A 23,919-nucleotide genomic window follows, 5' to 3' on the forward strand; every position below is an offset into this window, starting at 1 on the left:
AGTGCACAGGGCTTACACCCCCCCCCCCCCCCCCCCCCCTTCCCCATTTGGCCGAAGCGTTGGGGTTTGCGGTCGAGAGTGGAAGAATGTCTGATAAGTGCATTTTTATAACAAAGAGAAGATTGGAAGTCTGCTGGAAATTATCTAGGGAGACTTGAATGACGTACGTCTAGGCTAGGTGGCGCAAGTTGCCGCCCGATATAAAGCGTACAGCCGTTAGCATCCATCCATCCTTTCATCCGTATTTGGTTAGTCAAGATTTAGGTTCTTGGTTTCGAACGCAGAATACAATGCTGCAAACGTCGGGACACGTAGGCTTAGAGGAAAAAACTGCCTGAACAAAGCCAAATCGGACACGTGATTGTTTTACTGTACGAATGAAGTTTTGAAGAGAACGAAGAATTCAACGCCAGAGTTTCGGTTTTTAACAAAACGTTTCCAGGTATGTGGTTTTATATGTAGCCAAATAATAAGCGATTTGAAGACGCCAGCTTTGATTGCAATACATTGGAAATCCATTCAAAACTGGTGCTGCCTTGAACAAGCTGCCACAAAGAGACGAGGCAGGTTGTAGCGCTATAGATACATAAAAAATATGGAAAAGGTTAAAAAAATAACCGCATCTCCACGTGCTGAATGATGCTGATTGGAGCGAAGCTCTGGTGGTGCTGATGATACAGATTTTATTGTTCATAGGTAGTGCTGATGGTGCTCATTTTTTTTTTTTTATTGCTAGTGCTGAGTTCCGGGTTGCGTTTTGACTTCATTATTACTGCTTTAGGGTCGGAGAAATGCAGAGCCATGAATTCAAAAGTTTAACACGATTATATACGCATTTTACCGCAGCGCCCTCTCCAGTATAGACGTTGAGCGGCTACATGCAACGCTTCATCCATGACATCCCCAGCTCTTGAGTTACTACCACATCTCAGAGCCCCCTACTCGTCCCGCAGTCGTGGCCGAGTGGTTAAGGCGATGGACTAGAAAATTCATTGGGGTCTCCCCGCACAGGTTCGAATCCTGTCGATTGCGCAAACATTTTTTTTTTCTTCTTTTGTGAGCACGGACGGACGGACGGACAAGGCTAGACCCTAAGGAGCTTCGCACATAAAAAAAAAACATTGCTGTCAACGCATAGATTCGGGCTTCCGGAGACAGTTCCCGAGATTACAAATGGAATTGTACAAACGTGGCCTAGAGACTAATGTGAGAGAGAGTTCACTCAAGTGTAATAGGTGGCGCGCTTTAAACGAAGACAAAACAAGCGGCAGTTCCTTTCTTTTTTTTTTTTTTAATTTCCTCATTCACTTAAAAGCATCGTAAATCGGTCCGGCGCCTTTCAGCTTCCAAAATAAATTTTAGTTTTCATCAGTCGACGCCCTTTACGAACATAAATCTCTTAGAAAAAACACAAGACAGTGGGCAAGTGTGCGAGGGTGAAGCCTAATATAATATTAATTTTAATTGGAATCATTTGTAGGTAGACTAAGTGATGCCTGTAGAGGCAAATCAGCTAGCTGTGGTTTCAAAATCACAAAATTCAGAAATTGCAAAAACTTTTGCGAAAATTCAGTAATTTTACCATCTTTGGCGTCAAACATCTGTATTAATAGAAACAAAATTTAAAAAAAAACCTCGGTAAGTAAAGCCTTTATATGGAACAATTAGCTTAAATAAAATAAATGCATTCGCAAGCTGACCATTGGACGTGGTTAGTAATAACATAAGAAGAGTTCCGTGTATGCGAATAACCACATCAATAATTGTTTCGAAGGATTTTGTTTTAATTACTTACGTGTTTGAACTGCCAGCTTCGTTCATGCATACTGTACCTTCTTTTCATTATAAAGCTAAGGGTAATGCTCTCTCGTTTTGTGGTTTGTTCCTAGGCAAGGGGGCGACCGTCAGCGACTCCAACTTCTTTATGGACACTGTGCTCGAGGTGCATCTACCAGGCCTCATCAGACACAATCCTTCCCTCTACCCCGAGACGTTGATTCACACCCACAGCTTCGAGGTAACCGGATGGTCGCCGAGAGCTGAAGAAAGTCAAGGCGTGGCTTTAATATGGCCACACTTCTTGCCTCGTCATCCGTTCTCCGTTATCGGCTAACGCCACGACCATGGCTGCTGAGAGATGAGATGCTCGTAGTTAAATGCACCCATACCTGCCCCCTGAAACACAATCAAGGATGCTAATAAAACAATGGGCCTTTTCTAAGGTTGCCTGTGCGCAGATGGTGCAGAGTAAACTTCAAAACTCGTATAAGGGTATTTACCAGGTGTTTCATACCGAATACACCTCCTCAAAGATGTTTGTTAACTTCTTTACAATAGGCGTCATGTTTTTCATACACCTACTGGGCGTACGAGAAAGGTGTTGTTACACCTTTTGGCGGCTTTGGAAATGTGTTCAGGAAATATTAAACCTTTCCAGGAGAATATAAATTCGCCTGACAACATTTTTTTTTTTTTTAATTTGCTGGGTAAAATTTTTCTTAAACAATAGACCGGAGTCGTACTGAGCTCTGTGTATGTGACTTGTTTTGGGGGAATTTGGGGGAGGATTGGCGATCGAAGTGAGGGAAAGGACGGAAATCCAACAAAAACAAAAGGGGGAGGGAGATGATGCACAACATCATATCACGTTCAAAGCGCCGAAACCTCAAAGGACATAAAGGAAGGAGGCGAAAACAGGGTGCACTCGCAAATAATGTTTATTAAAAATCCACCTCGGGTTTTCATTTATATTAGCGGCGAGTGCAACAAAAATTATTGTTAGTTGAGACATCACATCGCTATCACTATCAAGAAGGGATAAAGGTAGAGGGGAAAGTATCTCTTTAACTTGCTCCTGGATTACCACTCTTTCTCTCACGGAGTCTCTGTACGGTGATCGAAGCACAGGGAGCTCGTCGCCCTCGGTAACGATGCAGTTCTTCGCAACAGCGGTTTGGCGCACCTTCGACGACGTCGCAAAGCAGTCGCTATATTCGGCGAGGAGTTTAATCAGCTGCCGTCATTTCGGACACGGAAGCTTGGGTCCAGTGTCGAGCTGTGCTGGCGGCGTACGGTCTTGTTGAGGTAACGAGGACTCTTCAGTATAATCGCGGCAATTTCCGCGGAGTTCAGGAGTTCCTCGACGTGTCCCACAGCGACACCTCTCGTGAACTGTTGCGTTTCCTGTTCAAAGTTCGTTGCGAGGACCACAGTGCGCCCTTCCTGAAATTCAGTTACTCCTCTGGCGATGCCTATTTATCTTACCAGGAGCAATTGAACGTTGCCTTCGAGAACAACTTCGCCGCAAGTAGCTGCGCCCGCAACGACAGGTACAACATTTCATCGTGGCAGCAGGTTCACATGGTCGGCAGCTGCTCGGACAGCGATTGACATTTGGGGATTCTCTGAAGGCGGAGCTGGTGCTCGAAGCGTTAATCTGTTCTCTCCGAGGTCGATGAGGGCGCCGTATTCGCACAAAATGTCTATACCAGGAATGACGTCTCTGGCACGGTCTTGTAGAACGACGCAATTCACAGGACAGGTCTCGCCGTGGATTTCGACGCGAGCAGTGTCCCTTCCGATCGGCGTTATCAGGTGGACTCCGGCGGTTCGTATTTGCGGGCCATTCCATGGTGTTGTCACTATCCGTCGATAACAACGTTTAGGCTGTTGGGCACCGTTGCAGAAGCGTCATTGTGATGCATGGCGAGGGGAGAGTGGGAGCGCTCCGTCAGTCAGAGTCTTGGGAGAAGGAAATCAAAGGAAGTGTTGCTGAGCCGGAAGCTTAATATGTCACGGAGCGCTCCGGCGTTCTTGGAGGCTCTTTATACTTCGGGCGTCTTCGGCAGCGCCACCTCCAGGTGTTGCCGCAGTTAGTTCTCCCCGCAACGCAGGGGAGCTAGGCTTTCTCGGCAGGATTGTGGCGCTGGAGACGCTGAGCGTTTTGGCGATGGTGAGCATGATTAGCGGCGGGGAGGCGGCGCTGAGGATGGCGAACGTCGGAGGAGCTCCTCGATGTCGTGAGGGCGTTCGCCGTACTTTGGGCACGGGTCGTTCGGGCGGCACCCGAGCAGCCCCAGTTGTCGTAGGGGCATCGACGGTAAATTTTGTCGGCTTCACCGCAGTGATAGCAGATGGGTCGTCGATCCGCTGTCCTCCTTACGTCGGTCTCCATTGGCGCTGGTTGGTCTCGGCGGTCGTACTGATGTCGTTCGTCGTGGCGTCGGGGGTACGCCTGCTTTGTTGAGTCCCGTCGTGGCGCCACCGGGTAACGTTGACCAGCTGGCGGCAGTCGTCGGGCCATTCCGGCGTTGGTCAGCGTCGGCTCTTCGGGTGCGGCCACGGTGACAGGGCCATCTGGTAGGAACGCTTGCTGAATCTCGTCTCGAACAACCTCGGCAGTAGAGATTGAGGCCGGGCACTCGGCACTCGGGAGAAGCTTTTTAAGCTCCTCCCGGAAGACGTCGCGGATGGACTGATGTATGCCTGGAATACTGTAGGCAAGGTTGGAAGGGGACTGCAGAACCACACTGCCGCCCGGTAGCCTCTGGCGAGAAGAGCACGCTCGATGTTGTTGGCTTCTGTGATTAAACCCTAGATTGTCGTAATCGGGTTCCGCACGAAATGCGCCGAAGATGGTTTAATGTCCTTCACGCCTCGCATTAGAACCTCGAGCTTCTCTGCTTCGGGGGTATCAGGATCCGCGCGGTTGCTGAGTCAAAGAACATCTTCAACATAGCGAACGACGCTCTCGTTAAGGCCTTAAACCCAAGCTTGAAGAAGCTCTTCAGCGCGTTCTCTTCGCCGTTGGTTGGTGAATGTTCTTCGGAGCTGAGCCTTGAATTGGTCCCAGGAGGTGGTCGTTGTTTCGTGGTTCTGAAACCAGTTCCGCGCTGTTGCCCCCAAGGCGAAGTAAACATTCTGAGAACACTGCTCCGGTGTCCACCCGTTATGGCGGGCCACTCGTTCGAATGGCTGGACTCAGTCCTCGACGTCTTCGTAGCTTTCACCGTGGAAGGGAGCCAGTGTCCGGGGGGTGAGGGGAACGTAAACGGCGGTAGATGCTGCTGTGGACTGCGTCGTTGGCGTGGCCGTCGTCGGTTTTGTCTGCAACTGTCATTCCCGGAAGTAGCCCAAACTCAGGAGCTTGGTACTGAAGTCGGCGGCTGGCACGAAACTCGGGTCCGTCAACAGACGTTCGCGCTCAAATGGGGCTTGCTGAACGGGTTCTCGGAGGAGTACGCTTCCCGAATACCATACCCCGCATCTCCATCAAAATGTCACGAATGACAATTGATGAGGCGACGGATAACTGAAGGAAACTAAACGTTTAATGGGCGAAACTGTGCCCGGAACAATATAAGAATAATAACAGGCGTCGTAGGCGAGCGTAGATGTCGGCGTAGTAGAGAAGGACCGAGTGCCGGCGTAGAACTGACGTTGTAGAGCCACGACGGAGCGCCTTTTGTAGACGTACGGTTTTCGCGAACATTCGAACTAGAATGTTCGGCCTTCGAACATTCTGAACGAGAAACTTCTCGGACGTTGTAGAAAGTATTATTACAACACAATAATAAAAGTTGCGGGGCCCTCAGGAATCGAACCTGGCGCCTCTCCGTGCGAGTCGGGTGGGTGGCCACTCGGCCAAGCACGCGTCAATATGGCATGAATGTTAATGAAACTAAATACCTTGTACCTTTACTTCACAAATAGAAAATAGCGCGCCATCACAACAGATAATCATATGCGTAAGATTAGTGCTCTTCGTACTCTGCGTCTCACAATTTCTCTCGCGCACTCTTTTGCAATGCGGATGCAGGCTTTTCTGAGGTAGTTCTCCACCCGCCCGCCTTCCGGCCCTAGTCCATCGTATACGGTGAGACGGAGTGTACTTTGACCATGGTCAATGATGGTGGTGAAACAGCTTGAACATTAAACGATTACACAGAGACAGGACAAGACACACACACGCAGCTGCAATGATGGGGGGAAAACAGCTTGATCATTAAACGATTATACGGAAACAAAATATTAAATGATTATACAGAGTCGAAGCAACCACTGAATTCCGAAGTGGCGCGCTGCAGTCGAGCTAATGTTAACGATTGTGTCGTAAACCCTTCATAAAATACAGTGTTTACTCAAAATTTGCCTCGTCGTATTTACAGTGAGCTGCGTCGTGAGTTTCATGACCAATGCTATCGCAATTCGTAAACCACAAACACAGTTTTTTGGTTTTTTTAAGACCGCACATTGACACATGTCTACTGGAAGTCACAAGTCTTATCAGACGATCCAGATACCACTGCTGCAGAACATAATTATGTCAAAAATATACGGATAACGTCTGGATAGTACATATGGCAGCACACCTAGAATCAGCAGTAACAGATCACTCGGATTTGTTTTGCTTACACAAATTCGTGATGAAGCAGGGGACATCTTTCAGTGAACAGATATAGTCTAACAAAAAGACGGGGAGTGTGCAGGCGAGCTGGTGATAGTTACTCCCGTCGCTTTGGTCAAAGGTTGGCCAAACGCTCACCATGATTTCTTTACTTTGAATAATTGTGCATTCATCGACTGAAATAAGAACAATGTCAGAGTGTCAACTTTCATGGCGTTATAAGAATGCGATGACTCCAAGCTTGTATCGCGCTTTTTACACACACCATCGAACTTAGTTCGCAAGTGATAATAAGTAGCCAAGATTACAACTCGTGACGTCACAGGCAAATCCTGATCGTGACGTAACGAACGGAAGTCGTAATGGCTCTGTCACATTGAGGAAACAGTTGGACAACTTTGTCCATCAACCCGAGGGAACCATGTTTTCGGCAACCCTGTCACATTGAGGCAACAGCAACTGCCGGGAAATATATTTTTGTCGCCCGGCAACCGTGTTCGCCGATTTGTTGTCCGACAGTCGGAGAACATCCTGTCACACTGCGCTGACGGCGGGGCCAACACGGGTTAACACTCCGCCATCGTGATTATTTTCCTTCGTTCATGTGCGGTGCGGCGCGGCGTCGCTGGAAATGTACAAAGTGCTTGTGCGTTTGAAGGGCCAGAAATTACCACGGGACGACATCAACCAGTGACTATGATTAGAAAACTTGTCAAAAGGAGTATTTTCCATCCTTTACTTTATTAAAATGTTCTTCATTCGTTGACGAAGCAGCTATCCCTAACCGAGGAAAGTCAGATCGCTGCTATGTTCGTGATTTACGCCACCGTATGAAGCGTTTGTCCAGTTCCTTCTTTCATGCAATTCTTATTTCTAGTGTAAAATTGAGTTAGCATTGTCAGTACCTAAAAGCGTTTTTTGTAGCGTAGTGTTGAGCTGAACTGACGGTGCTTGTAAACTGCGGCACCGGCATGATCGGCCTTCATAACGATCGGTGGAATAAATATTTTCCAACGCTATCAATTTGCCTACCGCCTGCTATGTGTTGGCTTCATTCCTCAAAACGTTCTGGGGATTTTCGAAACAATTCAGGTGTTTGGCAGCAGCTGTTTTCAAGTTTCGAGCATGAACAATGATGATCATAGCGGTCGTTTTATTGCTTAAATTTTTTAATCGCTTGCTTGCGTGGGTGATATTTATTAAACATTATCAACGGGCGAGTAGGCATGCCATTTTTATTTCACTAGCAGTAATGTTGTATCAAACGTTTTTTTAGAAAGCAAACATAAACAGCCTTGTAGATCAATCAAGCTGCACATTACTTTTTGAATAAAAAAAAAAAAAAACATGGGAAGTGTCACATGTGCTTTCCGAGGCTGTATGTATTTACTTTCTAAAGCAATTTATACAACAGAGAAATGTATGGCCCTATAAGGAAGAGAGACAATATGGCTTTATTAGCTGTGACGCTTCGGGCACATCAGTTATAAAAGCATAGGGATTTAAAATCACCTATAAAAAAAGGTGTAGCGAAAAACTTCAAATTTCCACGCTAAACGGTATAATGCTACAACAACACACATCAAAAGGTTTGAGTTATAGACATTGAATGCAGGGCCGGTTGCACTTATATAGGTGTTTTGAAGTTTGCTCTGCAGTGGGCACTCAGTCGAGATTTTTAGTATTGCGCAGATGAGCAAACGTGAGTGCTGTGCGTTTGCATTAGCTTTGCGTGCTCCACGCTGTGCATGCGCGTCGTCGCGATGCACCAATCCGAAACCGCCGTTGGGACTCCGCGCACGCGAAGTGCGAAACACGCAACGCAAACGGACAGTGATTCCGTTCGCTTGTATGCGCAATACTAAAACTCACCAGTGATCGTCTGGGGCGGGGGTAGCCCACCGTTTTAATTGCATCACGCCGCAATTTCGCTCAGCTTTCGTTTGCAAGAACAAAACTACTGGCGCAATAGCTGATTAAGGTTTTACAGAAGACCGTCGAAAACGCTTTATGATTTTCTAATTTATGGCACCGAACATTTGCGGAAAAGGACCATTCAACAACGCAAAATATGTTTAACTGCGGCGCGTTATATAAAGAGACTCTGTAGTGGCATGGAGGCGCGCCTAGCTCTAGAAAGATATTGCGTTATTTATGAGACTATCATCCTTGAGTACAATGAATGCATATTGTTTTCACAAATAAAAATGCAGCATATTTTTGTAACATTGTCAAAAACTTCCACATATAGTGCATTTACAAAAATGTGGATGAAATGCTTAATATGTGGCGTAAATTGTATTGGACATGTATTCTGATGTGAAGGAACGTTTTCATCTTAATCTCTTTCATGAACTTTTTAGAGGCGTCGTTGAAGACTTATTCTTCCTGGGCACTGTGTGTAGACACTTTTACTATATTTTTTTTTTTGTTTCTTACGAACTATAACACTTGAAAACCACTTTTTTTATCTGAAGATTTTGTCAGATGACTGCTTGGTTCGAGACCTGAAGGTGAACCTCACTGAGGGTGCTGTCAAGGGATTGGATGTTGCGACCAGCCGTCTCGGAACCTGCGGCCAGCCGTTTGATGTGTGGGGAACAACGACGATATTCTGCTATCTTGAACTGTCTGGACTCCAGGTAACATACACGGCAAAGGTAAAGCACCAATCACTTCCAAGTTGCTTAGCATCGGTTTCACTAAACACCACCTAGAATAATCAAGGTCTGTGAACTAACTCCTCCTCCTCCATGGAACGGCGTCACCCTACACAGTAAACTTTGAAACCCCTATATAGGTGCAACTGGACCTTTAGCCAATGTCTATACCTCCCACCTTTTTATGGGTGTTGTAGCATTAAGTCCCGTTCACACTTTTGCAACCAAGTACGACCGAGAGAGACAAGACCGGTTTTTAATCCTCTTGCGACTTCTTAGGACCGGATGCGCTGCAGCGCGGAGCTGGTCCTAAGAGATCGCAAGAGGCTTAAAAACCGGTCTGGTCTCTCCCGGTCGTACTCGGTTGCAAGATTGTGAACGGGTCTTTACACCTATTTGCGAGCAAATTTCAAGTGCTTGTTGTACACCTTCGGTATATGTATTTTAGAGCGCAGCCCTTAAGGCCCGTTCACACTCTTGCGACTGCTTGCGACCTCTTAAACCTGGGTTCCTTAAAACTTCTTAAACCAGAGAACACACTGGCGCCATCTATTGGGAAGCAGTGTAAACTCGGCGGTCCGGCATATTTTTTTTTATTTCTCGCGCAATATCCTTTCTTTTTTGGCTCGAACAACTTTTGTCAATGTTATAAACGAGCCTTTCTATGGGTATTACGCACATTAGACCTCGGAAATCCCGCAAAACCTTCGCTTTTGTGAAATGCAGTTCTAGGGTCACCGCATAGATGGCGCCACAATGTCAGTGTGTTCCCTCATTCTAGAAACATTTAAGAAGTTGTAAGAGATCTCGTCTCTCTCAGTCGTACTCGGTCGCAAGAGTGTGAACGGGCCTTTAGGCGCCTGTTTCCGGCTTGAGCGTCGTCGTCGTCGGCGTAACCGCGGTAACGTTTCGGCACTGTGCCGAAACGTCGCCCTCGTGACGTTTCGGGGAGGGGAGGAGGAGGGGGAGGAAGAGGAGGGGAGGAGGAGGAGGGGAAAGAGGAAGGAGGAGGGGAAGGGAAGGAGGAGGGGGAGGAGGGGACGAGAAGGAGGAGGGGGAGGGAGGAGTAGCAGGGAGGATGAGGTGGGAAGGAGGGGTATACGCTCCCCTCAGTACCCTTCTCCTCCTCCTCAAAAGATGCGCTCGAATTCGGCGTTACAGGGAGTTGTAAACGGCTTTCATTTTTTAATCCCTACACCTTTATAAATGGTTTACCCGAAGCGTCACACGTAATGAAGCAATGTTGTGTCGCTTCTTTATAGGGTCACAAATTTCTCTGTTTAATCAACTTTTTCATAAAGCAAATACATGCAGTGATAATGATGCGTCGTCGTCGTCGAAAGGCGTACAGCCTTGGAAATCACTTGAGGTACACCTGACGCTTATAATGTTCGCCATTGTATGAGCGCGCTCTAACAATAGAAGTAACATTAAAACAGTAATGTGCAGATGAATTGCTTTACAAGTCTATTTGTGTTTGCTTACTCAAAAAAAGGTCGACACAACAAAGAAGTGTATCCCCTAAATAAAAGTAATAACATTCAAAGCGCCATCCATATACTTTCATTTTTCTCTAAAAAACAAAACAAAAAAAAAACCTGTTTTGTCGAGGTGCATGCTTGTCAGTCAGTCAAGGGCGCCCAGATCATCGGGCGGAACTCAAGGTTATTTTATCCAGTAAATGTTCCACAGTACATGTGTTGCACTACACGAAAAAGGCGTGCAAAAAGAGTGAATCAAATGAAACAAACCCGCGGTAATATTTTTTACACAATCATCACAGCCAACCATTGGTTTTCTAATAAAACACTTTTATGATCAGTGTTGCAAACTGAACAATAAAAAGCCTCTAAATTTAAAAGAGGCACTAATGACACTGTAATGCAATCGCTTGATTTTATTATTCCATAAACACTATAAATTTAAAAAAAAATGTCTTATTTTTTTCGACAGCCTATTAGCTCCGAAATGTTTCGGTGGCAAGCTCGTATGTTTTTGTTCGTGACGCCATCGCCAGGATTTGCCTCACCGTGACGACGCGAGTTGTCATCTTGGCTACTCATTATCAGTTGCGGGCTATACACTCTAAAAAAAGCTCTTGAGTCTCCTTTCCCGCACAACACTCGGAGAGCCAGTCACCGGAACTTACGGAGGCAGCTCAGCGAATGACGTTTCCGAAACATATGTTTAGACCGAAAAACGTAGTCTGAGTTGTGACATTAAGCAATGCAAGCATGACGTTTTGCATTGCTTAATGTCACAACTCAGACTGCGTTTTTTGGTCTAAACATATGCCTCGGCATCGTCATTCGCTGAACTGCCTCCGTACGTTCCGATGATTGGGTCTCCAAGTGTTGTGCGGGAAAGGAGACGCACGGGCTTTTTTTAGAGTGTATAAGTTCTATAATGTGTGAAAAAAGCGCGATAGAAGCTTGGAGTTGTAGCCTTCCTAAAATAATACCGTGAAAGTTGACAGTCTGATTTTGTTCTTATTTGCATCGTTGAAAACAAAAGTATTTCATTATCAAGAGATCGCGACGTATCCATTCCTTTAATAATTACGTTTTCTCACCCACTAGCTTAAAATTATTCCCAATAACGACATCGTAGATAGCGTTTGGCAAATCATGAATGCTGACCACAGTGACGCTTTTTGGCCGTCCATGTCACCTCCTGTTTCTTTTTCTTCGAGTGAGACGTTCCCCTCTGTATTTTCTTTGACTTGAAAGTCTTTTTTTCCTCACCACAGTCTCGGCTGTTAAACAAGATTATTAACTGGCACCAGCTCACCTGCAGATTTACTGTATGTTTGTTAAACTACATCTGTCCACAAAAAGATGATTCCCATACATATCCGAGTCATCTGTTACTACTGATTTTAGGTGTGCTGCCATAGCATGCCGACGATATTCGTATGTTTTGCAGATAATTCTGTTGTGCAGTAGCGGTTTGTGGGTCGTCTGAGATCACTTGTGACTTCCTGTAGTCATTTCAAAGTTTCGGGTCCTAGGGCCACTTCAGAAAAAAAGGGACTATAGAACTCAGACCTTTGTGACTTGGTTACTGAAAGTCACTTGCACCATCAGGCGACCCAGATGCCACTATTCCAAAACGTAACTTTCTGCCAAACATGTGGATCACGTTCGTACGTATGAGAACGCCCCTGGAATCAGTGGTAACAGGGGTCCCCTTCATTTTGCTATGAGTAATCAAATATGACTCCACCTTACGGCTCTACCTTCCACAAAAATTAATTAATTCACGAGGAAAAAAGGAATACTATACAACATTAAAGACCACAAGAAATAAGCGAAATGACTGAAAAAATCCTCAAGAAACACGAAGCCGGCAGAAAAATATTACCGACAAGACAAATCTCAACACAGCTCAAGTTAGAGAGAAAACCGCTAAACTGACACTGAGAATAATAATCCCCGAGGAAGGGGAGAAGGGGAACAAGAAAAGAGCATTCTTTTCCCGCTCTCTGTCAGCTTTGCTTTAATATTGTTATTATAAAAAAACTGGCAGTAACGTTTGTGATACACAATCACAGTACTTGCTCATGAACATGGTGGCAGGAGGCCTTAGCTCCATTACATTCTGTCCGAAAAGCAACCTTCCAATGCCAGATACTGTATTAAGACATCCTTTAGCATACTTGATATTGAACATGCAGAACGCTGCCATCAGAGCTGCTAGGCCTTCAAGGATATTGATCGCTTTAAAGAGTTTCGTTGGCTCTGCTTGGACAAACATGTGTTCGGAAACTTCTAGGCTTTCTCCACGAAGCAGAACACAAAGCAGGCCGCATGGGGCGAGCGCGTCTTCACTCTGTAGTACAAGCAGGGACCAGTCATAAATATCAAGACCAGGTTCTGGAATTAGAGCACTGCTCGGGCCTACTTTTTGAGGCCCGGCCCGGACCGGGCCCGCAGACTCCTAGTCTTATCGGACCCGGCCAGATGGGATGCCTACCTGATGAGGCCCGGCCCAGACTCGGCCCGATGGAATGCCTAGTTGATCAGTCCAGGTCCTGGACCGGCCTGGGAGGCCAAGGCGTGTTTCATCTTGTGGTCACGCACGCACCAACATACAGCGGCTCTCGAGAGAACATTTCTCCTCTCGACTCGATTGGCTCCTGAGAGCATCGGATCGTGCCGCGTCGTCGGCGGAACTCGCCGGACGCTTGTATTAGTTCCGCGCAATATCCCGATTGCATACCATTGGATAATAACATGATGGCTCATCATCGCACCGCGGATACTGCTCTCTCATCTGACTGCCATATTGCTCCGCGATTTCACCAGTTCACGACACCACGAGGTAACCCTACGTACGAGGGTATAAGAGAATACGGGGCAAGGTCATCAGAGAGACTGCACAGAGACAATTCACAACAGAACGGCACAAGGCGACGAAGACTGCTCCTCGTCTTCGGTCCTATCTTAACTAAATAAAAAGCTAGTGTTCTTACCAACTGTTCCAGATCAGTTTAACTTCGAGTCTGGAACAAACCAAGACGCTAGAATCTCATAAATTCAAGGCGGCCCGGGGAAGGTGTTAGTGCATTTGATTCGTTTAGCCTAATGTGCATAAAGGACGCTGTAAAGGATGCCTCTGCGTTTCTTCTTGTGTGCCTTCTTACTCCCAAAGAGCTTTTTTTTTTTTTCTGCAATTTTTTTTTTTTTTTGTGTTGTAACGAGTTTGAAGTCCGCTTTTTTCGTTTCTTTCAAATTTGAAGTATCAATGCGTTAGCATTTTTTTCTCGTAAATTTAGACAGTGGGCTTTACCCTGCCCGAGCCCGGCCCGTGTCTGAAAACGATTCGTGCTACCCGGCCTGGGCCCGGCCGGGCACGGGCTTTCGGGTTGGTCCTGCCGCGTGGGTTGGTCCTGCCGCGTGCGGAGCTCTAACTGGAATGTCAAAAATGCAATGCAGTTTTGACACTGAAGTAACTACAGTTACAAGTTTCTGAAAATATTGCATTCAGAAAATTAGTAATTAAACATTATTCACAAGCTAATGCCTGAGTAGACTTTATTTAAAATCCTGGAGTGGTTTTCACTTTCAACTGTAGGAAGTAATCCCCACGATGGGACAAGTTGGCATAAAATATTAATTCACTAAGTCATTTAAAAAAAATAGAGGAAGATCTATTGGTGGATTTTTCGGAAGTGCCACACATGACCCCCTTTGGAAAACGCTAACGCTCACCGCATCACTTGTTTGGCTTTCTCTTTTGATTTTTCGATTTTTTGCTGCCTCTTTGTGGCCTGGTTACTGGGTCAGTTTTAGCGTTTCTCAAAGGGGGAACGTCTGTGGCGTTTCCCAAGGGACATGCTAACGGATCCCCTTAGAATCCACCAGTGTATCTTCCTGCATTTTTTTTCATCCCTCTTCTGCACTCTCCCTGTCAGAGTACGTTGACGCCCTTGGATACGGTCATCCATATCCCCTGTGGAAAGAACCACATCCATACCCACTCGCGGAAGGAACCGCATCCATATCACTCGTGGAATGAACCGCATTAATCTTTTAGAGCGCAGCTCTTAGGCGCCCATTTCCGGCTTGAGCGGCGTCGGCGTCGCCGTCACCGTCGGCGTAACCGCGCGGTGCATTATAGGTAAATTTCCCCGCTAAATTTAGCGAAAAAATTTCCCCGCTAAATTTAGCGAAAACATTTCCGCGCTAAATCTAGCGGAAAAATTTTCCCGCTAAATCTAGCGGAAATATTTCGCCGCTAAATCGGGAGAAAAAATTTCCCCGCTAAATCTAGCGGAAGAATTTTCTTGCCACATTTAGCGGAAAACTTTCCCGCTAAATCTAGCGGAAAAATTTCTCCGCTAAATTTAGCGGAAAATTTTTCCGCTAAATCTAGCGGAAAATTTTTCCCGCTAAATCTAGCGGGAAACTTTATCTGGAGGGTCACGTGACCCCCCCTCCCAAGGTCACATGACCCCCTCCCGAGGTCACGTGACCCCTCCCCCAGGTCACGTGACCCCCCCCCCCCTGAGGTGGAGGAAGAGGATGAGGGGAGGAGGGGAGGAGGAGTACCAGGCAGGATCACGAGGGAGGAGGAGGGAGGAGGGATATACCCTCCCCTCAGTACCCTTCCCTCCTCCTCCTCAAGAGCTGCGCTCTAACTCGGAGTTAAAGGGAGTTAGTTGTAAACGGCTTTCATTTTTTTAGGTACAGACACACATCACAGCCCGCGCACCGCAACTACAGAAATCCAGAGCAAAGAACAACCAGCGACATCAGAGCGGCAACTGAGCACGCCCGCAATCCACCGCGCCGCCTCGGAACACCTCCTACATAACAAAGCCGTACTGCTGAATGAGATGGCTTTATCAGAGGAGGCCAACGCTGGCCACAGATTGGACACGACGATTGCGTCAACGTTCCGCTCAAACTTGACTCGAAGCCGAGCGCTCACGCAGCACTCCTTTCCAGATTCTGCGTCCAGCTTTGGCCGTCTCTGGTTAAGCCATCTCATTCAGCAATACGGCTTTGTAATGTAGGAGGTATTGCGCGGCGCCTCCTGCTCTCTAGTTCCGCGCCAGCAGTGCGCGTGACATTGCCGAAAACGAAAGGGCTCCTTTTGACGGAAGCCCAGCGGTGTTAAAGCCCCTTCATACGGAAAAGTAGCGACATCCTTTGAAGAATGCCGCCGGCTATCTTGGGCCGATCCAGGCGGCGCTACGGTCAACGCGCGAGCGCGAAAGATCAGAATATGGCAATACGAGTGTGCAAGAGGGACGAGGAGGGAGAAGGAATGCCTATGCTGTCGGAGTGCAGTGCATGCTATGAGCTCATGTCGCCAATCAAATAACGCCGACTGCGCAACGTCACGGCTTTCATCGTCTTTCTTTGAGCACATCCTTCGAGGCTGGTAGACAATGGCAGTGCGCTTTTAGCCTGTGTGTATGTATTTGCGTTTCTTTTAGCCTTTGACTGCGCTTTGCCTCAAGTATAGGAAAGCCGTCTGCTAGCTTGGGCCGATCCAGGCGGCGCTACACTCGACGCGCGGGTGTAAAAGGGCAAAACATAAAGATTCCAGGTGTGCGCGTCAGAGGAGGAGGGAGAAGATGTCGCTACCTTTTTTATTCAGGGGCATTGGGCGGTGTCGGTCAGTTTGTCAGCGTCGGAGAGAGAGGGAGAGGTTGGCGTGTGCTCACAGCCAGCGCTTCGGACCAATGGGAGCGTCGCCCGCGACAACTAACAAACGAAAGACACCGCCCGGTCTTCGTCCAAACGAGCGCTCTAATGCTAATGCATTAAAAGTGTCTTCCTAATATGTGGGCGACCTAGTTGTTTGCGTGAATAGGACCGCTTAGAACTACAACTTTGGCACAAATGAACTGCAAACAAATATGTTTATTTATTTATTTATTTATTGATACTACCATCTCCTTCGGGAGGTGTGGTAGGAGGGGGTACATAATGTTTTTATAAAGGTATACATTTCTAGTCATTTTATGCACACGGGAACAAGACGATCGATGTAGTCATTATATAGTATCAAATCATAGATCAAGCAAAACAAAAAAAAAAAAAAGCCTACAAGAAATATCGTCAATTGCAGAAGTTACAGAAACTGCGGAGGTTAGCCATGACTGATGACTCAGATGAAACAATTATAATATGACTGGGTACGGAATTCCAATCATGAATAGTCCTTGGGAAAAATGAGAACTTAAATACATCGACCCTACATCGGTGTTCTTGTAATGATCTACAATAAAAAATTTCGCGTGGAGTAATTATGAAGAGCAGGTGAAATATATGTAGAGGTGTTGTTTAGTAGGTCGAGCAAAAATTTCAATCTTTGAAACATGCGTCTATAGATTAATGAGCTAATGCTCGAACACATATGAATCTGAAACCGGGTATTGTCTCTGAAATGTGTTGTATATGAAACGCAATCCTTTTCTCTGAATCGATTCAAGTAAATTTATGTTTGTTTTATAAAACGGGTCCCAGACAACGGATGCATACTCTAATATACGTAGAACAAACTTTTTTTAGGCTGTTAATTTTACGTTTGATGATGTTTGCTTTAAATTTCGCCGGAGAAACCAGAGCTTAGTTAATGCCTTGCACACAATGTGTCTGTGAGAAAAATGATTTTTATTTCTTCACCGCAAAATACAACCTGTGCATCACCCAACGATCAGACACTATCAAAATGCTGCGCTTTGGACCAAATGCCAATGTTTCCGAGCTTGCCGCTCCATGGTTCAAAAATAATTAGCGATTTTTCTAATTTAGCAATGAGGATAGGGCTAGTTTCCTGTAGCCAACACCACTCATCTCTATGCATCCGTATGCTGAGACTGAATCAGCCTTAATTTGAAAGCTTCGTTCTTTTAGTCTTTCTTTGCGATGCAGATAATGTATTTATTTATTCACGTTACCTCGCAGCGCTTATAAGGCATTATTTCAAGGAGGGAATGCTTATACATTTTCATAAATTTACAAGTTTGAGGAGGCACTGGTTTGGCTTGCTCGAAAAGTAAAAGCGGGGGTTTACGCCGAGATGCGGCAGCGAGACCGATACAGTCGTGCTTCGTATACTTCGCGAGGCAACCCATTCATCGAGTGGCTCGGCATGCGGCATACGACGCATACGAAGCACCAATGTCCCAGTAACTTGCAGCCGTATCTCGACGTAACTTTATTTAAATATCTCCAGTTTACCTCATTCAAATAATTTAGGTTGGAACCGTAAATACAAACACTAGCACAGCTTCGTTACGGAAACGTGAACGAGTTCCTACTGACGTCAAGTGGAGTATCGCTAAAATATGGCAAATGGAGATACCCAATTTTCCAGGCAAAGTTCCGATTTTCGCCCACCTCGAAGAGAAATATGTTTGTAGTCAGCTTTCTAGAACGGCTCCGCTTACAATACTGACGTACATAGATCCGAAGTTCTCATATTGCATCTATTAACATTTCAAAGTCGAGTACTTGCTTCATAAACTTGAAAAACTTAATCAAGAACTTACCTTGACTGACAAACGACGCAGATCCGTCCGTCCGTTTGATCGCCATGTCTTTCTGTTGATAGCAGTGTTGCGGAATGGGCACCCCCATTCCATTCCAATTCCATTCCGGGGAATTAGAGTTTTCGATAATTCAGCTCCTTTCAATTCCTAGGAATGGGGACACTGGACCCATTCCCACTCCTGGAATGGCTGAATCGTTCCATTCCATTCCTCTAATTCCTAAACGTGAAAATTGGCACTTTACAGCTGCATTGTGTTGCCTGCATAAGCAGCATAAAGCTGACATAATCAAATGCAAAAACAATTGCAAAAAAAAAAAACTAAATTCCTTAAAAAAAACACTGATTTTACTAAGCGGGCCGCTGGTGGCACAAAGTGTTCATTTACAATGTACTGCAAGCATCGAGAAAGCCCCTTGATATGTCAATGCTTGTTGAAGACATCGGTCTTGCGACCACTAGGCTCGCAACAGCAAAACTTAAAACCACTCATTTTCTTTTCCTTTTTTAACTTTTTTGCATTTGACTTTTAGGACATACGCGGCCAGCGTGTTTGTTTGATAAGACCATAAAAATATACGGTTCGTGCGTGGCGCAGGAACAAGCTATATTACTGTATTCTTCAAATACTGCAACACGCCTAGTACACTGCTGAAAGCGACTCCATGCACTGCGGCAAGAACACATCCACTGACAAAATGCAACCTCCGCGGCTAAGCACGAGGTACCGTATAGTAGTGGTGTAGAACTATCGATAGCACTATCGATAGTATCGATAGTCGCCCGAAATCTGACTATCGATAGTAAAACAACTATGGATAGTTCTATCGATAGTCGACTATCGAAAAACTATCGATAGCCTTATCGATAGTCGACTATCAAAAAACTCTCGATAGCACTATTGATAGTCGACTATCGAAAAACTATTGATAGTTGACTATCGATAGTTCTGCGACGCTATTGATAGTTTCGGAAAAACTATCGATAGTTTTGCATCACTACCGTATAGGTCACGAAACCTGTTTTTAAAACGCATAAGTTCACGCTTGCTTTACGAATCTCGATATTTCTTATCACATTCAATTTTTGGCTGGTTCGCCTGCCCTTTTCCACCCTTTGCATACTCATTCTCGTGTTTCCTCTTCAGATGGCGAATAAAGTTCGATGATATACGCCGACTGCAGCGTGTATAGTTTCGTTGCACAACTTTCAGCGTGCAGCTTATTTATTTTCTTCGCGACTAATGTCGAAAAATGTCTTCCACGATGCCCAGACTCGATCTGTCCTCTTCGCGCTGATCGAGAGGCGGGTTCAAGCAGCAGGCGGTACCAACCAATTCATTCTTCTACCTCGGTGTCGGTTGCTCGCGTTGTGGCGACGGGTCGCGCAGTCAGCGTCGACAGAGCTATCTTAACATCAAGATACAATTAACGGGTTAATACCGCACCGTTCGAATTGACATTCCCCGTGTTTCCTGAACACCACCGTCCAACTGACTTCTCACCGCCTCAAACAGGGTCCAGGACTAGGGGCACGAATGCAGACCGGACAGCCGAGACGCGTGAAAACCTCTGTGGCAGCTAGCACCCAGCTCTCCTTCTCAGTTGCCCTCACAGTAACGGTCCCGCCTTGTCTGGCGCGGGACGGTCTTTCGGCATACAGGTCTAGTCAGTTCGATCACGCCAAGAGCGGTGACGATAGTCTACTTCACCTTACGATGGACCTCAACAGACAGCACGAGAGCCATCGAAACCAATCCAGTACCTTCTGAGTGTCGCGTGACCCTGCAGTTCCGCTCACGGTGCTGGATTGCCTGGGGTGGCTCGTAGCGTCCGCAGCGGTCCACCGCAAGGTGAAACGAAGTATGCAGAGACTAAAGTCAAAGGAGAAGAGCGGGAATCCGCTAGCTTGCTTGTAACCCCAACCCACTAAAACATATAACACAGAGAACAAGCATCGGAACAAAGACCAAGTAAAAGGCGGACTTACGCTACAAATGCAATATAAAAAAACAAGCCCCGGAGCAAAGCGCAAGAGGAGAAGAGAGAAGTGAATCTCGCTTTGTTTTAATGCCGAAGCAAACCGACATTTCGCGCTTCAGAGGAGTGCGCACGAATTAACGTGGAAGGCAGCAGGGCTTGGCTGCCTCCTAAACAACGCTCCTCGAACTATAAGAAAACAATACCTGATCATCTTTCGGCGGCTCCCAAGTCAACGAGTTATCAGAGCTCTGCGAGTTATGAGTCGCTTCAGCTCCCAGATCTCAGTCTATGCGCGCGCGTGCATTCTATACTCTGTTTCATACTTAGCGTACAACGCTGTCAAAGCCACTGGCGCGAGAGCGGGGCTTGATCTCGTTGATCATTTGCACGCGTTCTCGCGCAAACAAAACCATAGAAGAAGCCACGCGCTCGCGCCAGTAGCTTTGACAGCGTTGCACGATAAGTATGAAACAGACTATAGAAACCGTCGCAACAACACAAAAAAAAAAAAGCATGACAAGAAGGACGATGAGGAGCTGTGCATGACGGTTTCTTTGTTTGCCGCTCCTTTTTCTTTTGCTTGGTGCTTGGTTTCTTGTTTCGCTCTCGTGCATCGCCATCGAAGCCCGACGCCTGCGCATCCGTGAGAGGCGCTACCGTTACCCCCCTTTCCCCCTTTGGCCTTTGCTTCGACGCTTGTTTTTTGTATTGCATTTCTTTTTTGCGTATAAGTCTGTTATGGCTCCACGCGGGCTAGCAGTTTTCCGCTCATTTTATTTTTGAACAATCGACTCGCTGATTGGCTCACTTTAGCGAACCGCAAACCCTAAAAAAGAAAAGAAAAAAAAAAGAATTGCGCCCATTCCATTCCCATTCCATTCCGGCGTCGTGAAAATGCGGAATGATTCCGGAATCATTCCAACTCCGGAGTGGCAACTCCGCAACACTGGTTGATGGTGATAGCGATAGTGTGTCTCCACAGTTTACAGAATTACTAACCAACACGAGAAATGATAGCCATCTTTAATTTTGTACATAATCCTCTTCTTTTTTCTGGTTGGATTCCCCCCCCCCCCCCCCCCCCCACGCCCTCCGCCTCCAACGTTGTCAAAGGCATCTCATATATATACGAATAACCCAGTGTGACTCCGGTTTCTTAATTGAATGGAGTCTATCCGAAAAAACTTGAAAAAGTTGTTTTTAGGCGGAACCTTCTCCTACTCAGTTATAGGTGTAATATTTCCAGAACACATTTCCAAAGCAGCCAAAAGGTGTAACACCTGTGACACGCTCAGTAAGGGCATCAAAACATTACAATTTACACCTAGTGAAAAAAAAATAGCATGTTGAGAAAGTGTATTAGGAATAAAACACCTCCCAAATACCATTATATGCTTTTTGAAGTTTACGGTGTAGGATGGCGCCAACTCAGCAACTGGGCGCGAGTCCGGCGCCGAGCGTCCTTCGACGCATTGATTGGACACAAGGCACAGTCGAACCTGTGCCCAACCTGCACTCTCAGAAAGAATGGTGTAGTCTTGCACCCTTTTGGTCCCATATAATACACCCCACACCTTAGTTCGACGAAGAGCGCCCTGACGTTGAACTGAGTGCCCCAACGTTTACGAGGGGCTTGACAGCCGGTGCAATATAGCTGATTAAACAGCTAAAGTATGTATCAAAAACTAAAAAAAGAAAAACAAACTCTGAGGTTTTGCAGTGAAGTTAAAAAAACGATTATTAATTTTTTTTTTTTTTTTTTTTTAGTACGTAACACGTACATTAGCGGTTTTAATAAGTTGTGCCACTCGGCTGTCAAGCCACTCGTGAAAGTTAGCATCGTCGGTTCGACATCAGCGCGCTGTACGTCGAACACTGAGGTTTTGGGGTGTATTATATGGGACAAGGGGTGTAAAACTACACCCTTTTTTATAGTGTGGGTCTGCGCTTGGGAACCTCACTGCAACGACGTTGAGCTGCTAGTGCACAGGCTTTGCTTATTCAAGCTGGTGTTGGTTTGAAAGAGTTACTCGTATCTCAATGATGCCGTCATTAAGGTAATAATATATCATCTGCCGTCTTCCAATGCATTTCATAAGGAAAGATTTCACGCCACCTAAGTTCCAATCAAAATGAGGTGCGATTTCTTTCAAGTTTTCTTAGCTGAAAAAAAGATTACAGTTAAAATTTGTTGGGCAGAAGTTAATATATTTAAGATGGAGGATTGGGCGAGTTGGCTAATCATACTTATAATTTACAGTACACAAGAACATTTGACTGGAGTGCGTGTTTTAGTGTGAATTCTTCATGTGCGTTGTAAATAAAAAGAATAGATTTATTAATATTTCTAGTTTAGTGAATGCCAGATATTTTTTTCAAAATTCGGTAGTTATTAATTTGACAGTTTTTACCATGAAAACTGGTATGTGGTAATGTAGATGTATAGGAAACTTCAGAATATGCAACTCGAAAAAAATATGACGGTGGTATGATTTTCGACTAAATAAAAAATGAAACAACTGAAGTCTGGTAAGAAACTTGAGACATAATAATTTCTATGGCGTTAAGTTGAGCTAGTTGGTTATTATACATCACGGGTGGAACAAGCTGAACAAGAAAGGAAGGAGAAACAAAAAAGACAACCGACCGCTGGACTACCAACCATTTTAATAATACTAAAAAGTTATTATAATAATAAAAAAAAAATCAGAACTAAAGGGATACGCATAAGATTTAGTAGAAGAGGTGGACGATTTATTGAAACAGTTGGTAGTCCAGCGGTCAGTTGTCTTTTCTGTTTCTACTTCCTTCCTTGTTCAGCTGGTTCCACCCACGACGATTATCTTGAATGTAGCAAACCTAATCGCTCTTTTGGTCTTTTTCCAGACTATGGAGGATGCCATTCTTGCTACAAGCAACAGCGTCTCCGTCGATGTATCGGCGGACAGTGTAGGGGCTTTCATTCTGGCGAGCGTTAACAGAAGAAAAGAAGAAAGCGTGACGACCTTCACCATGGGCCCCATCTCTCTTCTTGTCAATTACGACAGCAACTTTCACATGAGCTCTGCACAGCACCGAGAGTTTGTCCAAGAAGTCAGCCAGTACACCCGTTTAGAGCTCACCAAGATTCTCCGCGGGAGCTACTTGAGAGTTCTTCGGCAGGCCGTGGCATCTACTTTCTTTTCCCACACCAGTATTCCCAACAATGAGGGACATTGTCCACTGGCGCCATCTTGCTCCAGACGCGGCTACCCTGTAAACATTTCAGTGAGAAAGTTCATTTTCTCGCCATAAAATAAAAACAAAAAATGCACAGGTACCAAAGCGCCTCCATACATGGGTTCTTGATGGGCGTTGACATCACCTCACAACAAAAAGAGAGCCTGAAAAAGAATGAAAGGTGGTTCCAAACGCGATTAAAATCCTGCTCACTTTGTATGGAAAATCTTGCAAGAGAGACGAATTTTGCGGTATTAAATTTATCTAGGCAGACCTCTGAAAAAAGTAGGTGTTGATTAAGAAGGTAGGGGCTATGCCCAACTCCTTTAGCCAGGTAGATTCACGGTAGTACCATTCAGAAAGGTTCCTGAGCGCATTTTGCGCGACATACCTCCACGAGCCGCACCAAGGGGACGTACTCAGGGTCATAAGCAATAAGGTGTATGCTTCATCCGCTCTCTGCGGTGTGGATGAGCGGTTATAGCGCCGGGTTTTTATTCCGCTGTCCAGGATTCGAACCCACTTAAGTTTTTACTTTCTTTGGTTCATTGCGGCGCTATTGTGGACCATCGAGGCGTAGACAAACAGTAACTTTGGCCTCTTCATGCTTTCTTTATGTACACAGGGTGTTTCAGAAAACGCA

The 23,919-nt window shown here is 45.8% G+C and overlaps 1 protein-coding gene across 1 annotated transcript; it reads left to right on the plus strand.

Moving 5' to 3' along the window:
• Window positions 1–381: 381 nt before the first annotated feature.
• LOC8030192 lies at window positions 382–23,376 on the plus strand (the record flags this gene model as incomplete). Its single annotated transcript, XM_042287458.1, has 4 exons — window positions 382–442; window positions 1,890–2,017; window positions 8,884–9,066; window positions 22,944–23,376. Coding segments are annotated over 4 exons (780 nt in total), but the record flags the coding sequence as incomplete, so codon positions are not given.
• Window positions 23,377–23,919: the final 543 nt, after the last annotated feature.

This window comes from Ixodes scapularis, unplaced genomic scaffold, assembly GCF_016920785.2.
Source record: "Ixodes scapularis isolate PalLabHiFi unplaced genomic scaffold, ASM1692078v2 PGA_scaffold9__187_contigs__length_104089568, whole genome shotgun sequence".
Taxonomy (NCBI): Eukaryota; Metazoa; Arthropoda; class Arachnida; order Ixodida; family Ixodidae; genus Ixodes; species Ixodes scapularis.